This window comes from Vespa mandarinia, chromosome 22 (genome assembly GCF_050613455.1).
Source record: "Vespa mandarinia isolate Hongniang chromosome 22, ASM5061345v1, whole genome shotgun sequence".
NCBI lineage: Eukaryota > Metazoa > Arthropoda > Insecta > Hymenoptera > Vespidae > Vespa > Vespa mandarinia.
Window position 1 is genome coordinate 1,312,471 of NC_140831.1, and position 20,231 is coordinate 1,332,701.

A 20,231-nucleotide genomic window follows, 5' to 3' on the forward strand; every position below is an offset into this window, starting at 1 on the left:
AAAATTTCTCATTTCAATAATTTATTTTTCTCTTAAACTTTTCTTTCAAACTGTTTTCATAGCGTTTTGCACATATAAATATATATATATATATATATATATATATATATATATATATATTTATATCTCATTTTGTACGGCAAACTTCAATGGATACTTTTCAACAGCATTATAATAATACTGGGTCTACTAACAAAATAGTATCGTTGTTCTACAACGAATTTACTACGGTTCGCGTTAACATGGTGATTATTTATTAAACGCACGTTTTCAAAATTTTTATTAGATAGGTCTTCCAGCGATATGATGTCGTTTCTGTAGCCAAGTATTGTATTTTTTTTTTTAAATGAGAACTATGTCTGAAGGATTACGAGGCTCATCCAATGATCGATCATTTTGCGCAATAATAATCATTGTGCAAAAGTAATTAATCATGAACGAGACCCATCATTACCAGTGTTGGTTCAGTCCACGGTTCTAAAAAAAATATAAATAATTGATTATTATAAGAAATAAAAAAAAAAAAAAAAAAAAAAAAAAAACATTAATAGCAATATATAGACATATAGATTAATTAAGAAAAAAAATTAACTAATAAAAATCACCAAAAGTTAATAATTAACTTGACATAATAATTAACAATAAAAAGTAGAAAAATATAACTGTACTTTGATCTCTTTGAATTCTATAAATTTGACATAACACACACATATATATATACATATACACATGCACACTGAAACACAAATGATATATTAATATTTCTATTATAAAAAAAAAAAAAAATGCAAAATGAATTTAATCGCATTCAAGATGTAACATATGAAATCTTATTTAAATGACACTTTTTTTTTTTTTAAATCATGCAGAGTTTAAGTTAAACGTAATCCTATTTATAAACAAACAATAAAGATATTATGAATCACGAACAAATTATATATCGAATAAACATGCATATAAATCATTTTAAAAATAAAGATAATCATCTTCAGTAGACGCTATACTATAACTACTAGAAATACGTGTTTGATAATCTGGATTTACGTACACTATGCGAAGAGTATTTGTAAATCCAGAACCCTGTCGCCAACCAGTGATGACAACAACGGAATCTCCAGCTTGTACGAAACCACGACTCTTTCCAAATTTCAATCCATACTGTACCCTTACATCGACATCTTTCAACCAATCAGAGAGTGGTGCGTCTATATATAAAAAAAATAATAATAATGAAAAAAAAAAAAAAAGACAAATAATAAAAAAAGATATCTCATTAGCATTAAATTTCCATTAGCACATTTGCGTCATATAACTAATCTTAACGCTAATATTTATTATGAAATATAATTAAGCAGAGAGATAGAGATAGAGATAGAGAGAGAGAGAGAGAGAGAGAGAGAGAAAGAGAGAGAGAGAGAGAGAGAAACATGGATTAATGAACAAACCATCGTAGTAAAGCGGTAAAATGCCACGATAAAGATGTGCTTGCCGCGCAACTTGATGGAATCTAGTGACCGCGATAATCGGACAGCGTGGCCTATACTTGGCAATAAGATGTGCTGACCGGCCCGACGTAGTAATCACAATAATAGCACTGGCTAAACACTTGACCGACGCTTCTACGGCGGCAATAGCAACGGCATGAGTAGCATCAATTGGTGGTAATGCTTTGCTTGAAAGATCATGGAAGATCTGTGTTTGCCAAATTGCAGCTTCGGCCTCTTTGCAAATATTGGCCATTGTACGTACACAATCCAAAGGATAATCACCTTTAGCAGTTTCACCTTAAACGAGACATTATCATTATTTATCATTATCATTATCATTACCATTATCATTATCATTATCATTATTATTATTAATTATATATATATACAAGGCAATATTATTTCATTCAATTAGGATGATTTATTTCTTTTTTAAATACCTGATAACATAACGCAATCGGCGCCATCGAGTACGGCATTGGCCACGTCCGATGTTTCGGCTCTTGTAGCACGTGGCTTCTTTACCATAGACTCCAACATCTGAGTAGCACATATAACAGGCTTACCAACTTTATTACAACGGGATATCATAGACTTTTGCGCAAGAAAAACTTTTTCCGGTGGTATTTCAATACCAAGATCACCACGAGCAACCATTATACCATCGGACGCTTCTATGATCTCATCGAGATTTGTCATACCTTGTTGATTCTCTATCTTCGAAATAATCTTGATATTTTTACCCTTTTCACCTAATATATCACGTATCTCGGTAAGTGCCGCGGCATTTCTAATGAACGATGCAAATATCATATCGACTTCTTGCTCGACACCAAATACAAGATCTGACTTGTCCTTTTCAGAAACTGCTGGCAAATCTACTGCGACACCCGGTAGATTAACGCCTTTACGAGACCCCAACATTCCACCATTCTCAACGGTTGTGGTAATTAAGTTTGGACCTATTGTAAAGAAATAAAAATAATAACAATGAAAGATATATAAATACTAGATCGATATTAATCCCTTCTTCGTATTTCTCCAACAACAAAAAAATAACGGAAACGAAAAAATTACTCACTCACTGCAGTAACGATGAGAGATATCAAACCATCGTCCACGAATACACGATTGCCGACCTTCAAAACTTTCGAAATATTCTCATAATCGACGTATATCGTACTAGCATTACCCTTCTCCAAATAAACTTTATCAGTCGACAATTTAAAGGCCTGCCCTTTGACCAATTCCACTTCAGCCGAGCCGCCCTACATCAATAATTAATCTTTATTGATATATATATATATATATCTTTATTGATATAGATAAATTTTTATGATCAGTTAAATGATCAATAAATACATAAACTTAAATCGCAAATGTTAACACATAAATGCGACCATTAAAATAATCGTGATACGTCTATTTAATATATGACAAATAATTACTTTTATCGAGGATACATCGTTCAAACATTTACACAATGATTGGAATTATTTTTAATGTCGGACAGGTTTTTTTTTTTTTTTTTTTTTTTAAGTAGAAGATTACGTTAGTTACGAGAAAGAGAGAACGAGAGAGAAAGAAAGAAAGACAGAGAGACAGAGAGACAGAGAGAAAGAGAAAGAAATAAAAAAAAATATAATATCATTAAAAATAATAAATTAATGATGGAACCTACGCCTTCTAAAAGTCCGGTACGAATCTCTGGTCCTTTGGTGTCAAGAGCAATGGCTACAGGAATATTGATGCCAGCACGAGCTGATAAATTTTTTTGTGCTTCTCTAACATTTTTAATAGTCTCAGCATGATACTCGTGAGATCCATGAGAGAAGTTCATCCTGGCAATATTCATACCAGTTTCAATCATCTTCTCCAAGGTCTCTACGGATCTCGAGACCGGTCCAATCGTACAGATTATACCAGAAAGACGTACGAAGGATGCATGACTGTCTATGTCAAGTGCACACATATGATCCAATTGGCTTTGAGCATAAAGCGCTTGATTATTCGGCTTTCCAGCCATCTGCAAAAATTATTCATACTATTATATAATAATTCTAATATGTTACATGCGTTTTACATATAACATGTGAATATAAATAAAAGGTCACAAGCTTGTTTTTTTATATTTTTTATATTTAAAATATTATTATTATTATTATTATGATGACGAAAATATAAAAAATGGTTTATACAGGTTGGACCAAATCAAGTGTTACAAGCTTTTCTTTTTTTTTTTTTTTATTTTTTTTTCTTTTTTTTTCTTTTTTTTTTATTTTTTATTTTTTTATTTGGACTACCTTGTATAAAATGATGGATGTAATATAAAGATCATAAGGAAAAAAAAATATGTACATTGCAATCGCTAAACGTAATCTTTAAGTATAGCTTTCATATAAAAATGTGTTATCTAATCGGTACTAATAGAATTCGCATGCACTAATTTACGTCATCGAGAGCATGCATTCTCGTAAATATAAATACAGAAAGAGAGAGAGAGAGAGAGAGAGAGAGAGAGAGAGAGAGAGAGAGAGAGAGAGAGAGAAAGAAGGAGAAATGATTAACTAATTCGATCGATCGAAAAAAAAGAAAAGAAAAGAAAAGAAGAATAATGAATAAAAAGTAAATCCTTTTAAAAAAATAAAAATACAAAAAAAGAAATGAAAAAAGAAAAAAAAATAAATAAGAAAAAAAAGCAGGCATAAACACATAAAAAAGAAAAATAAAGAAAAACAAGATTATTGTCGTAATCGTCGCGATAATAAAAAGATAATCGGGATAATCGAAAAGGCTGCTATTTATATGAGCGTTTTTTCTTTTTTAACATTTGATTAATATTTCATATAAATGATCAATATTTATAATAAAATATCTTTCGATAAGTAATATACAAATGACGCAAACTTCGATCCGATTAATTACTTATCACGGTCAAAATATTCATACACGCATATATATATATATATATATATATATATATATATATATATATATTTACAATGATTTTATTAAAAATATCGATCGAAAAAAAAAAAAAGAAAAAAAGTGAATTGGATAATAAACTTTTGCAAGCTCTTTTTCTAATTCAAATAACGTGATCTATCGTCGAGATTTATCGGAAATAAATTTTATATTTTTTTTTTTTTTGCTTTTCTTCTCTCCCTCTCTCTCTCTCTCTCTCTCTCTCTCTCTCTCTCTCTCTCTCTCTCTTTCAAAAGAGAGAAGGAGAGGGAGAATAAATCTCTTTTGCAATCGTTCTTATATATTATTATTACACGCAAAACAAAACGTAATTGTAAATATTCGTCTACATAACTTGTTAGAATAATCGAATAGTCAATCGATTTATATATTTCAAAGATCATTGACTTTGATTATCGATCTTATAGAGATATTTATATATACCTACCTTTGATCGATATTACATAATAGTATCAAAAATAGCTTTACATAAATAGGAACATATGTATGTAGGTCATAATTATTCATAAAAATAAAAGAAGAAAAATTCATAAATAAATTATTGAACGATTTTTTTTGCTCTTTTCTCCTTTTTTTTTTTTTATCCTTTATACATTCATAAATAATTTAAATCTTTCATAGTATTCGCATTAATGTAATTCAATCATTATTAAACTCCAAAAGATACAACAACAACAACAACAACAACAATAACAATAAGAACAAGTACAAGAATACAAGTTATTAACTACAATATACATGTGACTAAATAAGATCTAAAAAAGAAAAAAAAAGAAAAAATGGAGGGTAGATGGACGTAGTAAAAAAGCGTTGTGATAACTAAAAGTAAACCCTAAGTAAAAAAGGGAAAAAAACGGGAAACAAATAAGAGAGAAAAAGAAAAGAAAAAGAAAAATCGAATTGGAAATATTAAAAAATAAAAATAAAAAAAAATGGAAAAAAAATAATGATAAACAATGACTTCGAAGAAAAAAAAGGAATAGAAAAAGAATAGAAAGAGAGAGAGAGAGAGAGAGAGAAAGAAAAACAACTCAAAAGAAATAAAAGAAAAGAGGCAGGGCGGATTGGGAGAAAGAAAAATCGATCGATTTATCAATAAACGATATTGTACATATACAAATATGTATCCAGAATCAGTACCTTATCTTCGACGGTAATCCAGACCATTCTAGCAGGCTGCGTAAATAAATGGAAAACTGGAATTAGTATAACGAACGGATTTTCACAATAACGAAAATGACAACGACGACAACGACGACAACGAGAACGACGATGATGACACAGTGACAAATCGATCGAGTATATCGGATATTTTAAGTAATGTGTAAATCGTACCAATACTAAACGTCGTTGTTTATTAACGAACCTAGTAGCACTAACAGAGTTTTGCAATAATGACGAAGACGATACTATAAATGACGAAAAATTAAACGATGAAGTGAACAAGGAAGAGAAGAAGGAGGAAGAGAAGGAGGAAGAGGAGGAGGAATAAAAACCAAAGAAAAATTGTTGTCTCGTATTTAACGATGACGATGACGATGACGACGACAATGATCGAAAAGAGGGAGAAAAAAGGAAGTAGAAATTTTTATTAACGACATTAATGTTACGTATTGAATAAAATCGCTTTGTCGTATACATATGTATGTATGTATGTATAATATATATATATATGTTGTATGTATGTATGTATGTATGTATGTATGTATGTATATATGTACGTATAATTTCAAACGTTCTATTGTATTTAGTTAAATACACACAAAGAGATAAAGAAAAAAAGAAAGAGAATTAAACATATAGAGAGAAAAAGAGAGAGAGAGAGAGGGAGAGAGAATATTATTGAGGTTAGAAACGAAACTATGCTATCCTCATCCTCTTCTTCTTCTCGTCGATTCGTTCCCAAAATAAAATGACGTTGCTAACAACGAAAATTACTAGTCTCGAACTTCGATTTACAAAGTAAAGAAGGTTATAAGTAATAATAATAATAACAACGACGACGAGGAAGACGATGATGATAATAATGATGATGATGATGATATTAAAGATGATGATAATCAAGAAAACGAACGATTAATTAATAATTTTAAGGAAAATAATATAATTTTTGTTTTCTATCTCTAAAAGCATCCATCTATCGATTTCAATTGTTTCGTATAACGTTATAGGTTATTTTTTGTATGAATAAAAATCTTTCATATAAACAAACATTCGCGATGAATAATAACTTGCTAACAATGTCATTTATTATCTTTTATATAATATCTTTTCATGAACTTTCCAAGAATAACCAATTCAAAAGAAAACGCGTGACATAATCACGTGACTATTATGCAGTTCATTAAATAATAATATGGACGTCACTTTTATTAAATAAACAAATCGTAAAAACAAATTGAAAAAAAATTATAATGTGAAGGATTAGATTTTTATTATTACGTTCCAGTGACATGCAAAAATTTAATAACAAACAAACAAAAAAAGAAAGAATGCAAAAAAAGTTAAAAATATAAAAAGAGAACATACATTTTGTGTAATATTACAAACGATTATTAAGAAATTTTTTATTTTATTTCGCGATGCGTGATAAAGGAAGAATCTTAATAATATAAAATTCCTTCTTTTTCGTAAATATCTCTGAAAGAAAATCCCTACGATCAAGTAATTAATGTTAGAAATAAAATGTATTAACCTATAAAATTCTATTCACACGATGATAATTTCCAATAATGAGAAATAAACACGACACGTACTCACACGTGTTACATTATTACATATATTACGTTATTATACACAATATATGTAATATCATTCATAGAAATGATATAATGAGAAATATAATTGTTCAAATCTAATTACAATAGTACAACGTAAAAATATTTATATTGTATCGTGCGAAGAACGTTTATCCTATAATTTATATTAATAAATAATCAGAAATGTCTTAATCTATAAAAAGATACTCTAACGATGGTGATTTGCACGCGAGTAAATGATAATATGTTACTCTCGAAGCAATCGTTATGATTTATTGTTGATGAATGAGAAAGGAATTTGAAAACCATAAAGTCGGAAGACACGAGATTGTCACGCGATACGTACATGCCATTGATCGTGTAATGATCTTATATCGCCACGCCTAGTTCTTTTCGCGGCAAATTTGAAAATTAGTGCTTTCTCAATTATATAGAACATATAGATATGTATTTTTACAAATGAGATAAACTCGACCGATCGATTGGTCGAGGAGAGAGAAAAAAAAGAAAAAAAAAAAAGAAAAGAAAAATACAAATTAAAAAAAAAAAAAAAAAAAAGAAAAAAATGAAAAACCGACCATCGTGATAATCGTACTACTCGACGTCGTTCGATCATCAAAAAAGATATTCAGATAATCGATACTCGAAGTTGCACTTCGAGTTATTACGCAACGAATCATCAATTGTATCATCGACGAAAAATCGTCGGATTCAAGATAAACTCAATTTTATTGGGATTTATTAAAAATCGGTTAAAACCGAATGAAAACGATATAATAAATATCATCTTCCTATGTATCGCGTAATGACAATAACCTATTAATATGAATTCGTCTCAAATGAGATTATCAAGTTCTATTTGTCATTTATTTTTATCATTTTTATTAATAATGTTTGAAATTAATAATAATAAATATATAAGTATCGAATCTAACAAGTACTTTCAAGTTCATTCGAAATGCGATGTTACAGATTAGAAAATTTCAATGATAACGGCAACTTGAATATACGCTGTAAAGATTCTTTAACGATCCCAGAAATTTACGATCAAATGAACAAAAATACATTATTATATTAATAGTCTTTGGTATATTCTAATCTCTGAAGTCATATATATATATATATATATATACACATTTGTGTTTACGTGTATATATATATATATGTATATAATATGTGTATATATATATGAGTATATATATATGGATTTATTAGAAGGAATAAATATATATGTATATATGTTCGAAGCAGATTGGGAATCCACTCGTAGAACGTGAAGTACGTACGAAAAGGACGCGTCAAGGTTGACAAAGAAAGAGAGAGAGAGAGAGAGAGAGAGAAAGAGAGAGAGACATACATACACATAACACATGTAATTTTACTATAAGAGGTCAAACCACTCCTTTGTCGATTCAATCAATTTGATTCAATATCAAACTAATTTCGATATTTTCAATTAAATTGATTGATTTTAGCCGGTCATATGTTGATTCTTTTTTTTCTTTATTATATCTGAAAGTAACAGAGGTCATGACCTCTGCAGATTTAGTAATGTTCAAAATGCCGAATCTTTTTACTTATATACTAAGGGGGAAAAAAAAATTGTCATTCAAGGTTACAGACAGAAGAAGAGTCTCTCATTCTCTCTTTCTCTCTCTCTCTCTCGTGAGATTTTCATCAAGGTTGTTTTCACACTTGTTCTTAATATATAACACTTAGATACATTGGCGCTCTAATCGATTTCCATGTAATTAGTTCGAAATCGAAAAAAAGACTCGTAGAAATAATCCTCATTAAAAAAGGATATATTAAAGAAAAACGATCGAAAAAATATTCATAGAATATTTTTTCGCCCAAATTATATATATATATATATATATATATACACACATGTATATACGTAACGACGACATAATCGCATACTATATAAATCATCGATTCAATTACAATTTGAAAAATGAATATATTAATTTTGTTACCTTATTGTAATGATCGTTGATTCGTTTGAAGGGGGGAGAAAAAAACCGCACGGGATTTTGATGTGACACAAGAGGGGAAAAAAAAATTTGTCGAGTTCCGAGTACGTGCACGAAACGATGACAATTTGAGACTTGTCCAAGAATTCGATACGTCCCGTGTATTAAACAGATCTATTGTTGGCAGCGCCTCTAGCGGACAACGTTCAAAAATTATATCCTCAAATTTTGACTAACGTTCAAATTAAAAATTGTAATAAGAAAAAAGAGAGGTAAAAAAAAAAAAAGAAAGGATACTTATAAATATTTCTCTGTAAATATTCGTACGACGATAATAATTTTTTTTTCTTCAAGAATCTCTGATAATCCATTTTTTATTTATTTATTTCCTCTTTTTTTTTCTCTCTTTTTATACGACATCGCTCTTCTTTCTTTTTTTTTTTTTTTTCTTTTTCCTCCTTTATCCTCGAAACAATCGGATATAAAATAATTTAAATCTTTCAAAACACTAGTATGACTCGATAATATTAAATTATTTTTTTATTCCTTACTTCCGAATAATTTACTTGAGTAACGATTAACGATAAATAATATATATTGTTTGTTTAACGTACTTTATCGTTATCTTATAGGGAAATATCGCAACCAATTGGATCGTCGTTCTTAAAATTAAAGAGAACTAAGAAAGTGACAGGAAAAACGTCACTGGCGGGAAATCTACGGTGATACAATTGAAAGAATATATTATAGATACTCTACTGTATTTTAAAAAACATTGACATCAGCGCCACCACGTGAGAGAATATGCATTTATACGTATCCATATCTATACATATATATATATATGTATATATAACTTGACTTGGCTTATACTGCAAGCGTCAGTAGTAAGTTTTGTAGTTTTCTAACTGTGTGTGCGCGCGTAACGTTATGCATATAGTCCTTTAACAGACTTTTTGTTCTGAAAACGCGGGGTGTTAAGCATAAATTCACCGTTAAGGTAGCTTCGTGATTTACGAAGAACTATTTTCAAGCTAAGGGAAGGCGAATGTCGTGTTTTCTTATCGTGATTTGGAGGTACGCGTGTCATGAGACCGCGGGGAAATGAATAATGACGAATCGGTCGGGGATTAAAATATGATTCGAGCAAGATGAGGAGGACGTACAATACCACTGTAGATGCCCGAACATCTGATTGCGTCGAATTTACTAGGCGTTTGTACAAGTAAAAGCAATCATTATCTTTTTTATTTTTTTTTTCTTCCCTTTTTTTTCTTTCCTTTTTCTATATTTACTTCTTATCGAACAATTGAATTATAATACTTTTACTTGATTCTTTCTCTTTTCTTGACCTTTTCTTTTTCCTTCTTTTTTTCTTTTCTCTTTTTTTTCCCCCAAAATATGTCGAATTATTTTTGAGAAGTGGTTCCGCATAACCTAACGAGGAACATCAATTTTAATTCCTATGCCGTTTATTGTAGACGTTTAATATCATGCTCCTTTCATTTCAAAAGTTTAATCTAAAACGATATTATGACCTTTATTATTTTAATATTCATGCAACAATGAATTCTTTTTTTTTTTTTTTTTTTTTCTTAAGACAATTTTTCTCTTGATATTAAATTTAGTATGCTATTTTGGTACAGTGCTTATTATTATTGCTTTGGTTTTGGACCCAATGGAATTGGATTTATGTAACTTTTATCGATCAGAAAATAAATATATTTCAGAAATATAACAGACGTTGCTAAAAGATTGGATGAACAGAGGAGTCGAGCATTAACAGTAACAGATATATTTATTCCTTCTGGTGAAGTGTTAAGAGTGAAATTAAAGGATTATTGTGAGAGATTAATTTTTAAAGATCCCGTTGGTCATGGTCGTAAAACTGAAGAATTATTATGGAGAAAAGGGTTTTATGACATTGTATATGCAGCAAAAAAATTACGAAAGGTAATAATTCATAGGTTTATGAATTCATGAATTTTTTTTTTTTTTTTTTTTTTTTTTTTTTAACAATTCATAAAAATAATTAAAGATAATGTTATATCATAGAATAATGCCTGGAGCGATGCAGAGAAAGCATTATTATTTGTTCATTTGGCAGTTGGTATAGGATTTTATCATCATTTGATATTAAGATTACAATTGGAATATGGTTTAGATTTAGTTGGTGTCATTGATTTTGCATTCACTCACAATGAAACTGGAGCATTACATGTAAGTAATTTTATTTTAATAAAATGTGATTCATAAAAAAAAAAAAAAAAAAAAAAAAAACATTCGACAAGTTATATAAAATATTATTTTCTTATTTTTTTCTTTTCTTTTTTCTTGTAGACCAAAAATAAAAATGGTGGTCAATCTAAAATTAATACAGAGGAAGTGAAACAATGTGTTATGAGACTCATTCACAGAAGTTTGGTATGTCTGGGTGATTTGACTAGATACAAATTGGAATTAGATCCAAATTGGGATCCTATGATAGCAAATAGATATTACAAAATGGCGATATGCATAGATCCAAATATTGGAATGTCACATAATCAACTTGGTACAGTAGCAGGCAATAAAAATTATGGACTCGATGCAGTATATTATTACATGAGATGGTTAATATAATTTATTTAATATTTTTTTTTTTTTTAATATCTGATAAGTCTCATAAATAGTACTTTACAGTGTTCTATGTTCTGAACCCTTTGAAGGAGCAGAAGGTAATTTGAAGAGAGCCATTATAACTTATTCAACGTGTTCCGATGATAAATGTTCAGTTCAGCATTGTATATCAAGATTGTTATCTCTGTTGCAATTGTGGGATTGTGAAATTCCAAATTCTGATCGTGTAAATCAAGAGTGCCAGGTATATTTTAAATTAAACATATATGTCACATTACATGTATAGTATCTTATATAGAATCATGTTCTCTTTTTCTCTTTCTCTCTCTCTCTTTTTCTTTTTCTTTTTCTTTTTTTTTTTTTTTTTCTCTTTTCCTTTTTAGGATCTTTTAAATGACATTGAGTTTTGTTTGAGCATGGAACAAGTTGATTCAAATAATCCAATAGATATTAAAAATGATGATAACATTGAAAATTATCTTCAATCGTGCAGAAATGAAAATGTATCTTACTTAACGGATGAAATAATATTTAAAATTGTTGCCATCTGTCTAATGTCAATTTCCAAATTAAAAAGTAAAGAATCCACTGAAGTGCATGGTGTCATTGCTATAACTTTAGCGATATTATCACAATTAGTACAATTTGCTATAACGCGAATACAGGAGTCATTGATAGACGTGCCATCAGCTTTAACCGAAGTAACAAATAATAAACCTTGTTCTGTAGAAAATGATGTTAAACAGAATATGTTTAATAATTCGGACGTAGCTGGAGTATATGAAGAACAAAAAAAAGAAAAAATTGGAAATCCATATAAAGGCAAAGAATCTACTGATTTAAATAATATTGATAAAAATTTGAATAATGTGAAACAAATCTTAGAAAGTAATGGAAATGCATATCAAAGTACAAAAAAGACACCTGACAAAACAAAAAGTTTACTTACAAAACTTCGACGTCGAAAGAGAAGAAATAGTTCAGATTCCGAGGGAAGTGATATAAATCAGATGAATGTAGGATCCTCTAGCGACGAAGCAAATACGGATATTTCTGAAACTGAGGATGATATTCTCAGCGAAGGAAATATATTGTCAGATGATGGTTTATCCGATGAAATAACTGACGAAGAAGGTATTTCTAAAGAAACAAAAATAGAAACTGTCAATATTAAATCAAACGAACAGTTAAATGGTGAAAACAATATTGATAATAATACAACAAATTACACAGAAACTGTAGCTTTTCAAAATGGAGAAAATACTCATTTACAAAATGGTGGTAGTCTTAAAAATGATGACAAAAAAGATTTAAAAGTTATGAATGAAAAAGAATCAATAGAGAACTCTAAAAGTACTACGACTATAACAGCAAATATTAATTCAGGCACTGCATTGGATGAAATTGGTGGATCAATAAATGCAATAACATATGTGGCACAATTGAAAAAACATAATTTGAAGCCAAACGACAGTTTGAAAATTTTAGAAGGTCAAGGGATACTTGCATCAATAAAAATTTGTTGTGATTGGTTAAGAAGTAATCATGATATCATAAGACTGTGTGCAAGAAGTTCAAAAATATTACTTAAACGAATAACGATATTATTAAATTTAATAAATATTAATACGGACGTTATCTTAAGAGATTGGGATACAAATACTATTTTTGTTTCAAATACTGAGGATTTACAAAAACTTGTGAAGCTCGTTCCACTTCCTGAAGATTTAGATTTGAGAGGTGTTAATATATTGGAAGATGCTCAAAAAAGTTTAAATTGGAAGATATTACATAAGTGTAAGATGAATAAACAAATGGAGATACTGCTAAGGGCATTAAAATTAATTGAATTTGGACATTATCTCAGTTCTACTAAAGATTCTGGGATAAAATATGACAATGATAACAAATTGTTTATAACAATCAATCCAAATATTTCTAGTGCAATAAAGGGTGATAATCTAGAGAGTAAAGACTCAGAAGCAAATCATTCAAGAGGAAAATTAATGAGACATATGGGAAGACTTTGGTTAAAAGCTGAAGTAAGAGCCTTAGAGACCCGTTTGCGATCTAGATTGATGTCACCTTATTTGGTACCTGATCACGAAGCTTTAGCCAAACATACTCCTGCTCTTAAACGTTTGGTATATGCAAAGAAATTTATTGTGGTCATTCCTACCGTTGGTAAAAACAGTTTAATATATTTTAATAAAATAGATTATATTTTCTAATATTATCAAACGTCGCATTGATATATACTTATATATATATATATATATATTTTTTTTTTTTTTTTAAATAAAAAATTTCAATTTATAGTTGTCTCTGCTTTGGATGAAGTAAAACGAATAAGTGGTCGTGCCAGAGAGGCAACCAGATGGTTAGAAACACAACTTCGAAAGGGATCAAGATTTTTACGAGCGCAAAGACCGCACGAACGATTAGCACTTCCTTTGATTAAAGGTCCAAGGCCAAAGGATAAAGAAGCATGGTTATTTTTTCAAATAATAGAATGCTGCCACTACCTTACACAACAAACGAAAGTTGGATTAACAAACGACACAGAAGCTCCAGTTGTAACACTTCTTACAGGTTGTAGTCCAGATGAAAAAAGAAGTTTTACTTTTAGTCCTGATGGATTAGCAAAAAGTGCAGGTAATTTATATTTATTAAGAATAATAATAAATCGATGTAGAATATTTAACTCTGTGTATGTATGTACATATATACATATATACATATATATATATATATTTACATGTTATTATTAACATTGTTATTATTAGGTGTTAACATCGAACATATAGAATCATTTCATACAAAGTGGAAAGCATCTAGCAAAAGTCATGGTTGAGCAGAATCAATGCTCGTGCAATGTCTATTATCTGCTGCTATCTCAAATTGAAGAGATAACAAACGATACGTCCGTCTAAAAAGAGCTGCTCAAGTTCTGCTCGGGCGAATACGACGAAGGGGTTGGAAACCCATGAAAAAAAGAAAATTAATTTTTCTGAAATAAATTCGTGGAAATAATATCTTTGTCCACAAAGAAATTCTAAGTAAAAGAATGTTTTCTTTCTAACCATTCATAATTTTTTTTCCCCCTTTTTTCTCCTTTTTTTTTTTCTTTTTTTTTAAGTTGAACATTGTATTTTTAAAGTAAACGTTTTTGAATATTAACAAGACTATATATTTAACATTTTATTTATCATGCCCTTCACTTTTTAATCCTTATTTTAGATCTTATAACAAGTACCTCAAAATAAAATGCTTTAATACGATCAAAATTATATATTACTTCTTTGATTAGGGAAAAAAAAAAAATTTGAATCATAAATCATGAATCATTCAAAATATTTTACATGCAACATCATCAACGATTTCACAATGATATACATATGAATTACTATCGTATATATATATATACTATATATACTTTTCATAAGATAAAATACCACTTAAAAGCTTCCACGTGGTAATACAAAAGCAACCAGGACAGAAATATACAGCTGGTAACAACTGTATCAATTCGAATTAATTATATTATTATCCATGATGATCTTGCAAAATAAATAATAATTAATATAAATATAATATTTATTTACCTATTATATTATCTCTTAAAATATTTTTATTATATTATCTGTATTAAAAATTTAAAAGATTTTAATTATTTATTTCCATGCACGTTTACACACACACATATATATATATATATATATATATATATATACATATCTACCAGGCAACACCCCACCTGTACCTTTTATAGCATACGTGCGGATTAATAAAACCAGTACTTTTACGTTGTACTTGTGGCAACGTAACATAACCTATAAGTTTGGAAATCGATGATTCTTCGATACAAAAGGTAATATTAATAGATCGGTGAAAAACAATAAGATTATAAATATTTTTCATTAAACGAGAATATTCAATCGAGATACGATATATCGATCATTAAATTATACGTCCTATATCATTTTATGTTAATTGAAATATCGTCGAATACTTTGACGTGTGTGTATGTATTGCGGTTTCCTCGTTTCTCGTATTATATATCTTTCAGCGTTAGAATAGTTGATCAAGTTGGCCCTTCTATGTAGACTTTATAGTTCTTTGGTATAACTTGTTAGACAAAATTCAGAAGTAGTTACTTCGAAAATTGAGAAGAAATTAAACCTGTGATTTGAGGTGGCGTGCAAGAAGCCGAGGTTGTGGAAAAGTTTTGTGCGCAATTGAGAATTCCGACGGTAGAGAATTGAAAGCGTCGAAAGTAACGAGTCATCTACCAAATCAAGATGGCAGAAGGGCAAGAGAATCGGAAGAAGATCACTATTAACGTTAAAACGCCGAAAGAAAAACAGAGCGTTGAAATAGAGGAGGATGCGACGATTAAAGATGTAAGTGTCATAAAGTATCGTTTGATCGAACGTTTACTATCTTAGATTTTACGATGAAACATCAGCTGTCATTCATGGGTTAGTTTTAATTATTACTTTTTCTTAAATAAACAGTTTAAAGAGGCGGTCTCGAAGAAATTTAACGCCCAGATAGATCAGTTGTGTTTGATATTCTCGGGGAAGATTATGAAAGATCATGAAACACTTACTACACATAATGTCAAGGATGGTTTGACCGTACATTTGGTTATCAAAGCACCCCGCACACCAACCAACCAAACTCAAGAGTCCGTATCGTCTCAGAGACCACAAGGTACGATATTTCATTTTATTATTTCTCATTATATATTTATTATTTATACTATTAAATATTTTCTATATAAATTTATATTAAAGATATGTTTCTTTTTTTTTTTTTTTTTCTTTTTTATTTCAACATATTTAATTTGTATTTATAATTGAAGAATCAAATTATCCACATTTTTAACGACATCATTCTTTTCAAATTAAATATGTTAGAATATGAGATGTGAGATATTGAACAGAAATATCAATGTATATATAATGTGTGTGTGTGTGTATGTATGTATATATATATATATATATATATCCATTCTATATGTACTACATCATATTTAACAATATGATGAAATATTTATTTTTTTTTTTTTTATATTTCATGTTCCAGCTGATATAAGTGCCAGTCCTTTTGGTCTTGGTAGCTTAGGTGGACTTATGGGGTTAGAATCTCTTGGATTAGGTTCTGCTAATTTTATAGATTTGCAGCAACGTTTACAACGTGAATTATTGTCGAATCCAGAAACAATGCGTCAAGTTCTTGATAATCCATTGGTGCAAAGCTTTATGAATGATCCAGAGAATATGCGCAATTTGGTCACAACTAATCCCCAAATGCAGGAACTTATGCAAAGTAATCCTGAAATTAGTCACATGCTAAATAATCCAGAACTTTTAAGGTACGTATATAATATCATAAGATAAATAAATATAATTATAAAGAAAGAGAGTAATAATAATGATTAATAAAATATAAAAGTTATTTAACAGATTTTATTTGATAAGTAAAAAAACAATATAACATAAGAAATATATTTCTATAGACAAACAATGGAGCTAGCCCGTAATCCATCTATGCTACAAGAACTAATGCGTTCACATGATCGTGCTCTATCTAATCTTGAGAGTATTCCTGGTGGATATAGTGCTTTACGCCGCATGTATAGAGATATTCAAGAACCTATGCTTGCTGCTGCAGCAAACGAACGTAATCCTTTTGCAGCATTGGTAGAAAACAGCAATAACCAAGATGGACAAACTAATCCACAGCAAGGTCAAGAAAATAGGGATCCTTTACCCAATCCCTGGAATCAAAGTCAGAATGAAACATCTAATCAAGGTCAACAACAAGGTCAGGGTAGAGGCCTTTTGGATTCACCTGGAATGCAAAGTCTTGCAGCGCAAATGATGGAGAATCCTCAGTTAATGAGAAATATGTTAAATGCCCCATATACAAGATCCGTATTAGAAGCTATGGCAGCCGATCCAGCCATGGCCAGTAGAGTGATAGCTGCAAATCCATTTCTTAGGTCAAATCCACAAATGCAAGAACAAATGCGTGCTATGATGCCGGCTTTTATACAACAAATGCAAAATCCACAAATACAAAATGTCGTCACCAATCCGGATGCTTTAGCTGCTATTATGCAAATTCAACAGGGCATGGAGCAGCTACGAACCGTTGCACCCGAACTCGTTGAAAAGTAAGTGATTAAATATTAATTTTTACAGTATTCGTAAATTTTTATTGAAAAAAATATTAGGGTGGGCGGCCGGGTGGGGAAGGGGGAGGAGGAAAGGAAGAAAATAGGTTTTACGTGATTATCGATGATTTGTAAAAACTGAATTATATACGTTATAATTATCTAGCTTAGGACTAACTGTACCTAGCGCACCGGCAACAACACCGGGAAATACAGCTACCACAACTTCAAATCCATCGACAGGGCAAACAACGGATACGAATCAGCAGGATGCATTTTCTCAATTTATGGCTCGCATGGTAAGTATATATTATGTATATATCTCTTTCTAATAAATCATTTTATCTATGTACAATATACTTCAGTATTTTTCTTATTATTGATTACGAAATTTTTTTTTCATGTATTAGGTATCAGCAATGGCACTAAATCAAGGAGTAGAAGTTGATGGGCAACCTGTACCACCACCAGAAGAACGTTACAGAGCACAGTTAGAACAACTTACGGCTATGGGTTTTGTGAACAGAGATGCTAATTTACAAGGTATTAAATATAACGAAGATCATAAAGAACTCTCGTTGATTGGTTTAAAATGATATAGGTCCATTCATAGGATGATTTAATGAATTTTTTTTCTTTTAGCTTTGATCGCTACTTTTGGAGATATAAATGCTGCTGTTGAGAGACTATTGGCTAATGGACAAGTATCTATGAGCTAACCACCAATCTGCAATACTGTTATTCCATTACTATCTTTAATTATATCCTTATTTACCTCTTACGACTGGCATGAAGAAAGATACACGAGGTAACTGGCTATTGAAAATTATAAACTTCTAATTTGAATCTTGACAGAATACATACTACTGACACGTTTAATATGCATTTGTACATTTAATCCGATTAGTACTTGCTCAGTTCTTTTCCGATCATTTTTTACTAGAACAACAAATATCAGCAGTTAAGATTACATTTCAAAATCCGTTTCCCATAAATGCCGAATCTCCTTAAATGTTATTCTTTCTTTTTTGTTTTTTTCCCCTCCGCCCCGCCTCCCTTTTTTCTTCTTTTTTTCTTTTTCTTTTTTTTCTCCTTCTCTTTTCTTTTTTTTTCTTTTTTTTTTTTGTATTTTTGATGTGCTCTAAAAAAAAAATATATATATATAAAACTCTGTTGATATATCCTATTACACTTGAAAATTATTTCTGGTGTTTCTTAGAAACGATCAAACCTGCATGGAAAATAGATTGCTGCTGCTCATTGTATTGCTTCGGGCTTTATCCATGATATATTCTCTAATCGGTTTTTCATAAATATAATATTAATAATAATAATAATATAATTATTATAATAATTATACAATAGGAGGTATATTCACCTGTATTATAAATCATAATATACAAATTATTAATACATTTTTAAGAAAAATAAATGCAGAAATTACGAGATATATATATATATGTATATATATATATATGTGTGTATATATATATATATGTATATATATATATATTACGATATATATATATTGGACGTATGATGTTATGCATATCTTGTTTAGTTCCATGCGAGTTTTACGTTTAAAACGTATAATAGTGATACGTTTTAGCTTGTTCTATTTTCTGTCGTTTTGAAAATACAAATTTAAATATAAACAAAATTTAACGAAAGCTAGTTGGATAAATATTTTCCATGGAAGTTTGGAGAGTATAAGTATGTGTATATATATATATATATATATATAAACAAAAAAAGATATATATATATATATATATATATATATAAACAAAAAAGTATATATATAAACAAAAATAACGAAAAAAAAAAAAAAAATGAATTTTCAATATTTTTTCCGTTATTCTTCACGTTGATATGCACCATCTTTTTTTTTTTTATTATTTTCCTTTTTACTTTCTTTTTTTTCCTTTTTTTTTCCTTTTTTTTTCTTTTTCTCTTTTTTTTTTTTGGATTTAATTTAGTCTGCCTATAAACATAAACGTATTAAGCGTTATATGTCTTGTAATACAAATTTTAGAGATTTGTAGCGTGGCGATCAAGAAACTAATGACGTAGGTTGTTTATAGAAGAGCGTACGTAAAGATTGACTTGATAAAAAAGCGTCACATGTAAATGTGTTGAAATTTAAACCTAATTAATTGTCGGTTAGTTTTAAGGTATTAAAAGAAAAACAGAAAAATGAAAAAAAAGAAGAAAAAGAGAA

At 29.4% G+C, this 20,231-nt stretch overlaps 3 protein-coding genes across 6 annotated transcripts; 2 read left to right on the forward strand and 1 right to left on the reverse strand.

Moving 5' to 3' along the window:
- Positions 1 to 4: 4 nt before the first annotated feature.
- Positions 5 to 9,370, reverse strand: LOC118442645 (pyruvate kinase). 3 transcript variants are annotated; one of them, XM_035868514.2, is made up of 8 exons: positions 9,211 to 9,365; positions 5,613 to 5,648; positions 3,169 to 3,513; positions 2,569 to 2,755; positions 1,928 to 2,449; positions 1,446 to 1,784; positions 1,049 to 1,205; positions 5 to 477 (listed from the first exon to the last, which is right to left on the reverse strand). In XM_035868514.2, the coding sequence occupies exons 2-8, from the start codon at positions 5,637 to 5,639 to the stop codon at positions 465 to 467; spliced, it is 1,590 nt and encodes a 529-aa protein (XP_035724407.1). In that variant the 5' UTR covers positions 5,640 to 5,648; positions 9,211 to 9,365; the 3' UTR covers positions 5 to 464. The 3 variants fall into 3 exon arrangements, with proteins under 3 accessions (XP_035724407.1, XP_035724405.1, XP_035724406.1); XM_035868512.2 differs by lacking the exon at positions 9,211 to 9,365 and adding an exon at positions 5,808 to 5,826; XM_035868513.2 differs by lacking the exon at positions 5,613 to 5,648 and having other exon boundaries at positions 9,211 to 9,370.
- Positions 9,371 to 10,063: 693 nt separating this feature from the next.
- Positions 10,064 to 14,996, forward strand: Smg5 (Smg5 nonsense mediated mRNA decay factor). The gene is made up of 8 exons (XM_035868504.2): positions 10,064 to 10,432; positions 10,938 to 11,160; positions 11,263 to 11,427; positions 11,548 to 11,819; positions 11,890 to 12,070; positions 12,210 to 14,010; positions 14,146 to 14,481; positions 14,613 to 14,996. Exons 1-8 carry the CDS (start codon positions 10,359 to 10,361, stop codon positions 14,678 to 14,680), a joined length of 3,120 nt encoding a protein of 1,039 aa, XP_035724397.2. The 5' UTR covers positions 10,064 to 10,358; the 3' UTR covers positions 14,681 to 14,996.
- A 565-nt stretch (positions 14,997 to 15,561) lies between these two features.
- Ubqn (ubiquilin) lies at positions 15,562 to 18,889 on the forward strand. 2 transcript variants are annotated; one of them, XM_035868517.2, is made up of 8 exons: positions 15,562 to 15,697; positions 16,021 to 16,229; positions 16,344 to 16,542; positions 16,918 to 17,206; positions 17,351 to 18,010; positions 18,177 to 18,309; positions 18,421 to 18,553; positions 18,653 to 18,889. In XM_035868517.2, the coding sequence occupies exons 2-8, from the start codon at positions 16,128 to 16,130 to the stop codon at positions 18,727 to 18,729; spliced, it is 1,593 nt and encodes a 530-aa protein (XP_035724410.1). In that variant the 5' UTR covers positions 15,562 to 15,697; positions 16,021 to 16,127; the 3' UTR covers positions 18,730 to 18,889. The 2 variants fall into 2 exon arrangements, with proteins under 2 accessions (XP_035724410.1, XP_035724411.1); XM_035868518.2 differs by lacking the exon at positions 15,562 to 15,697 and having other exon boundaries at positions 15,749 to 16,229.
- The last annotated feature ends 1,342 nt before the right edge of the window (positions 18,890 to 20,231 follow it).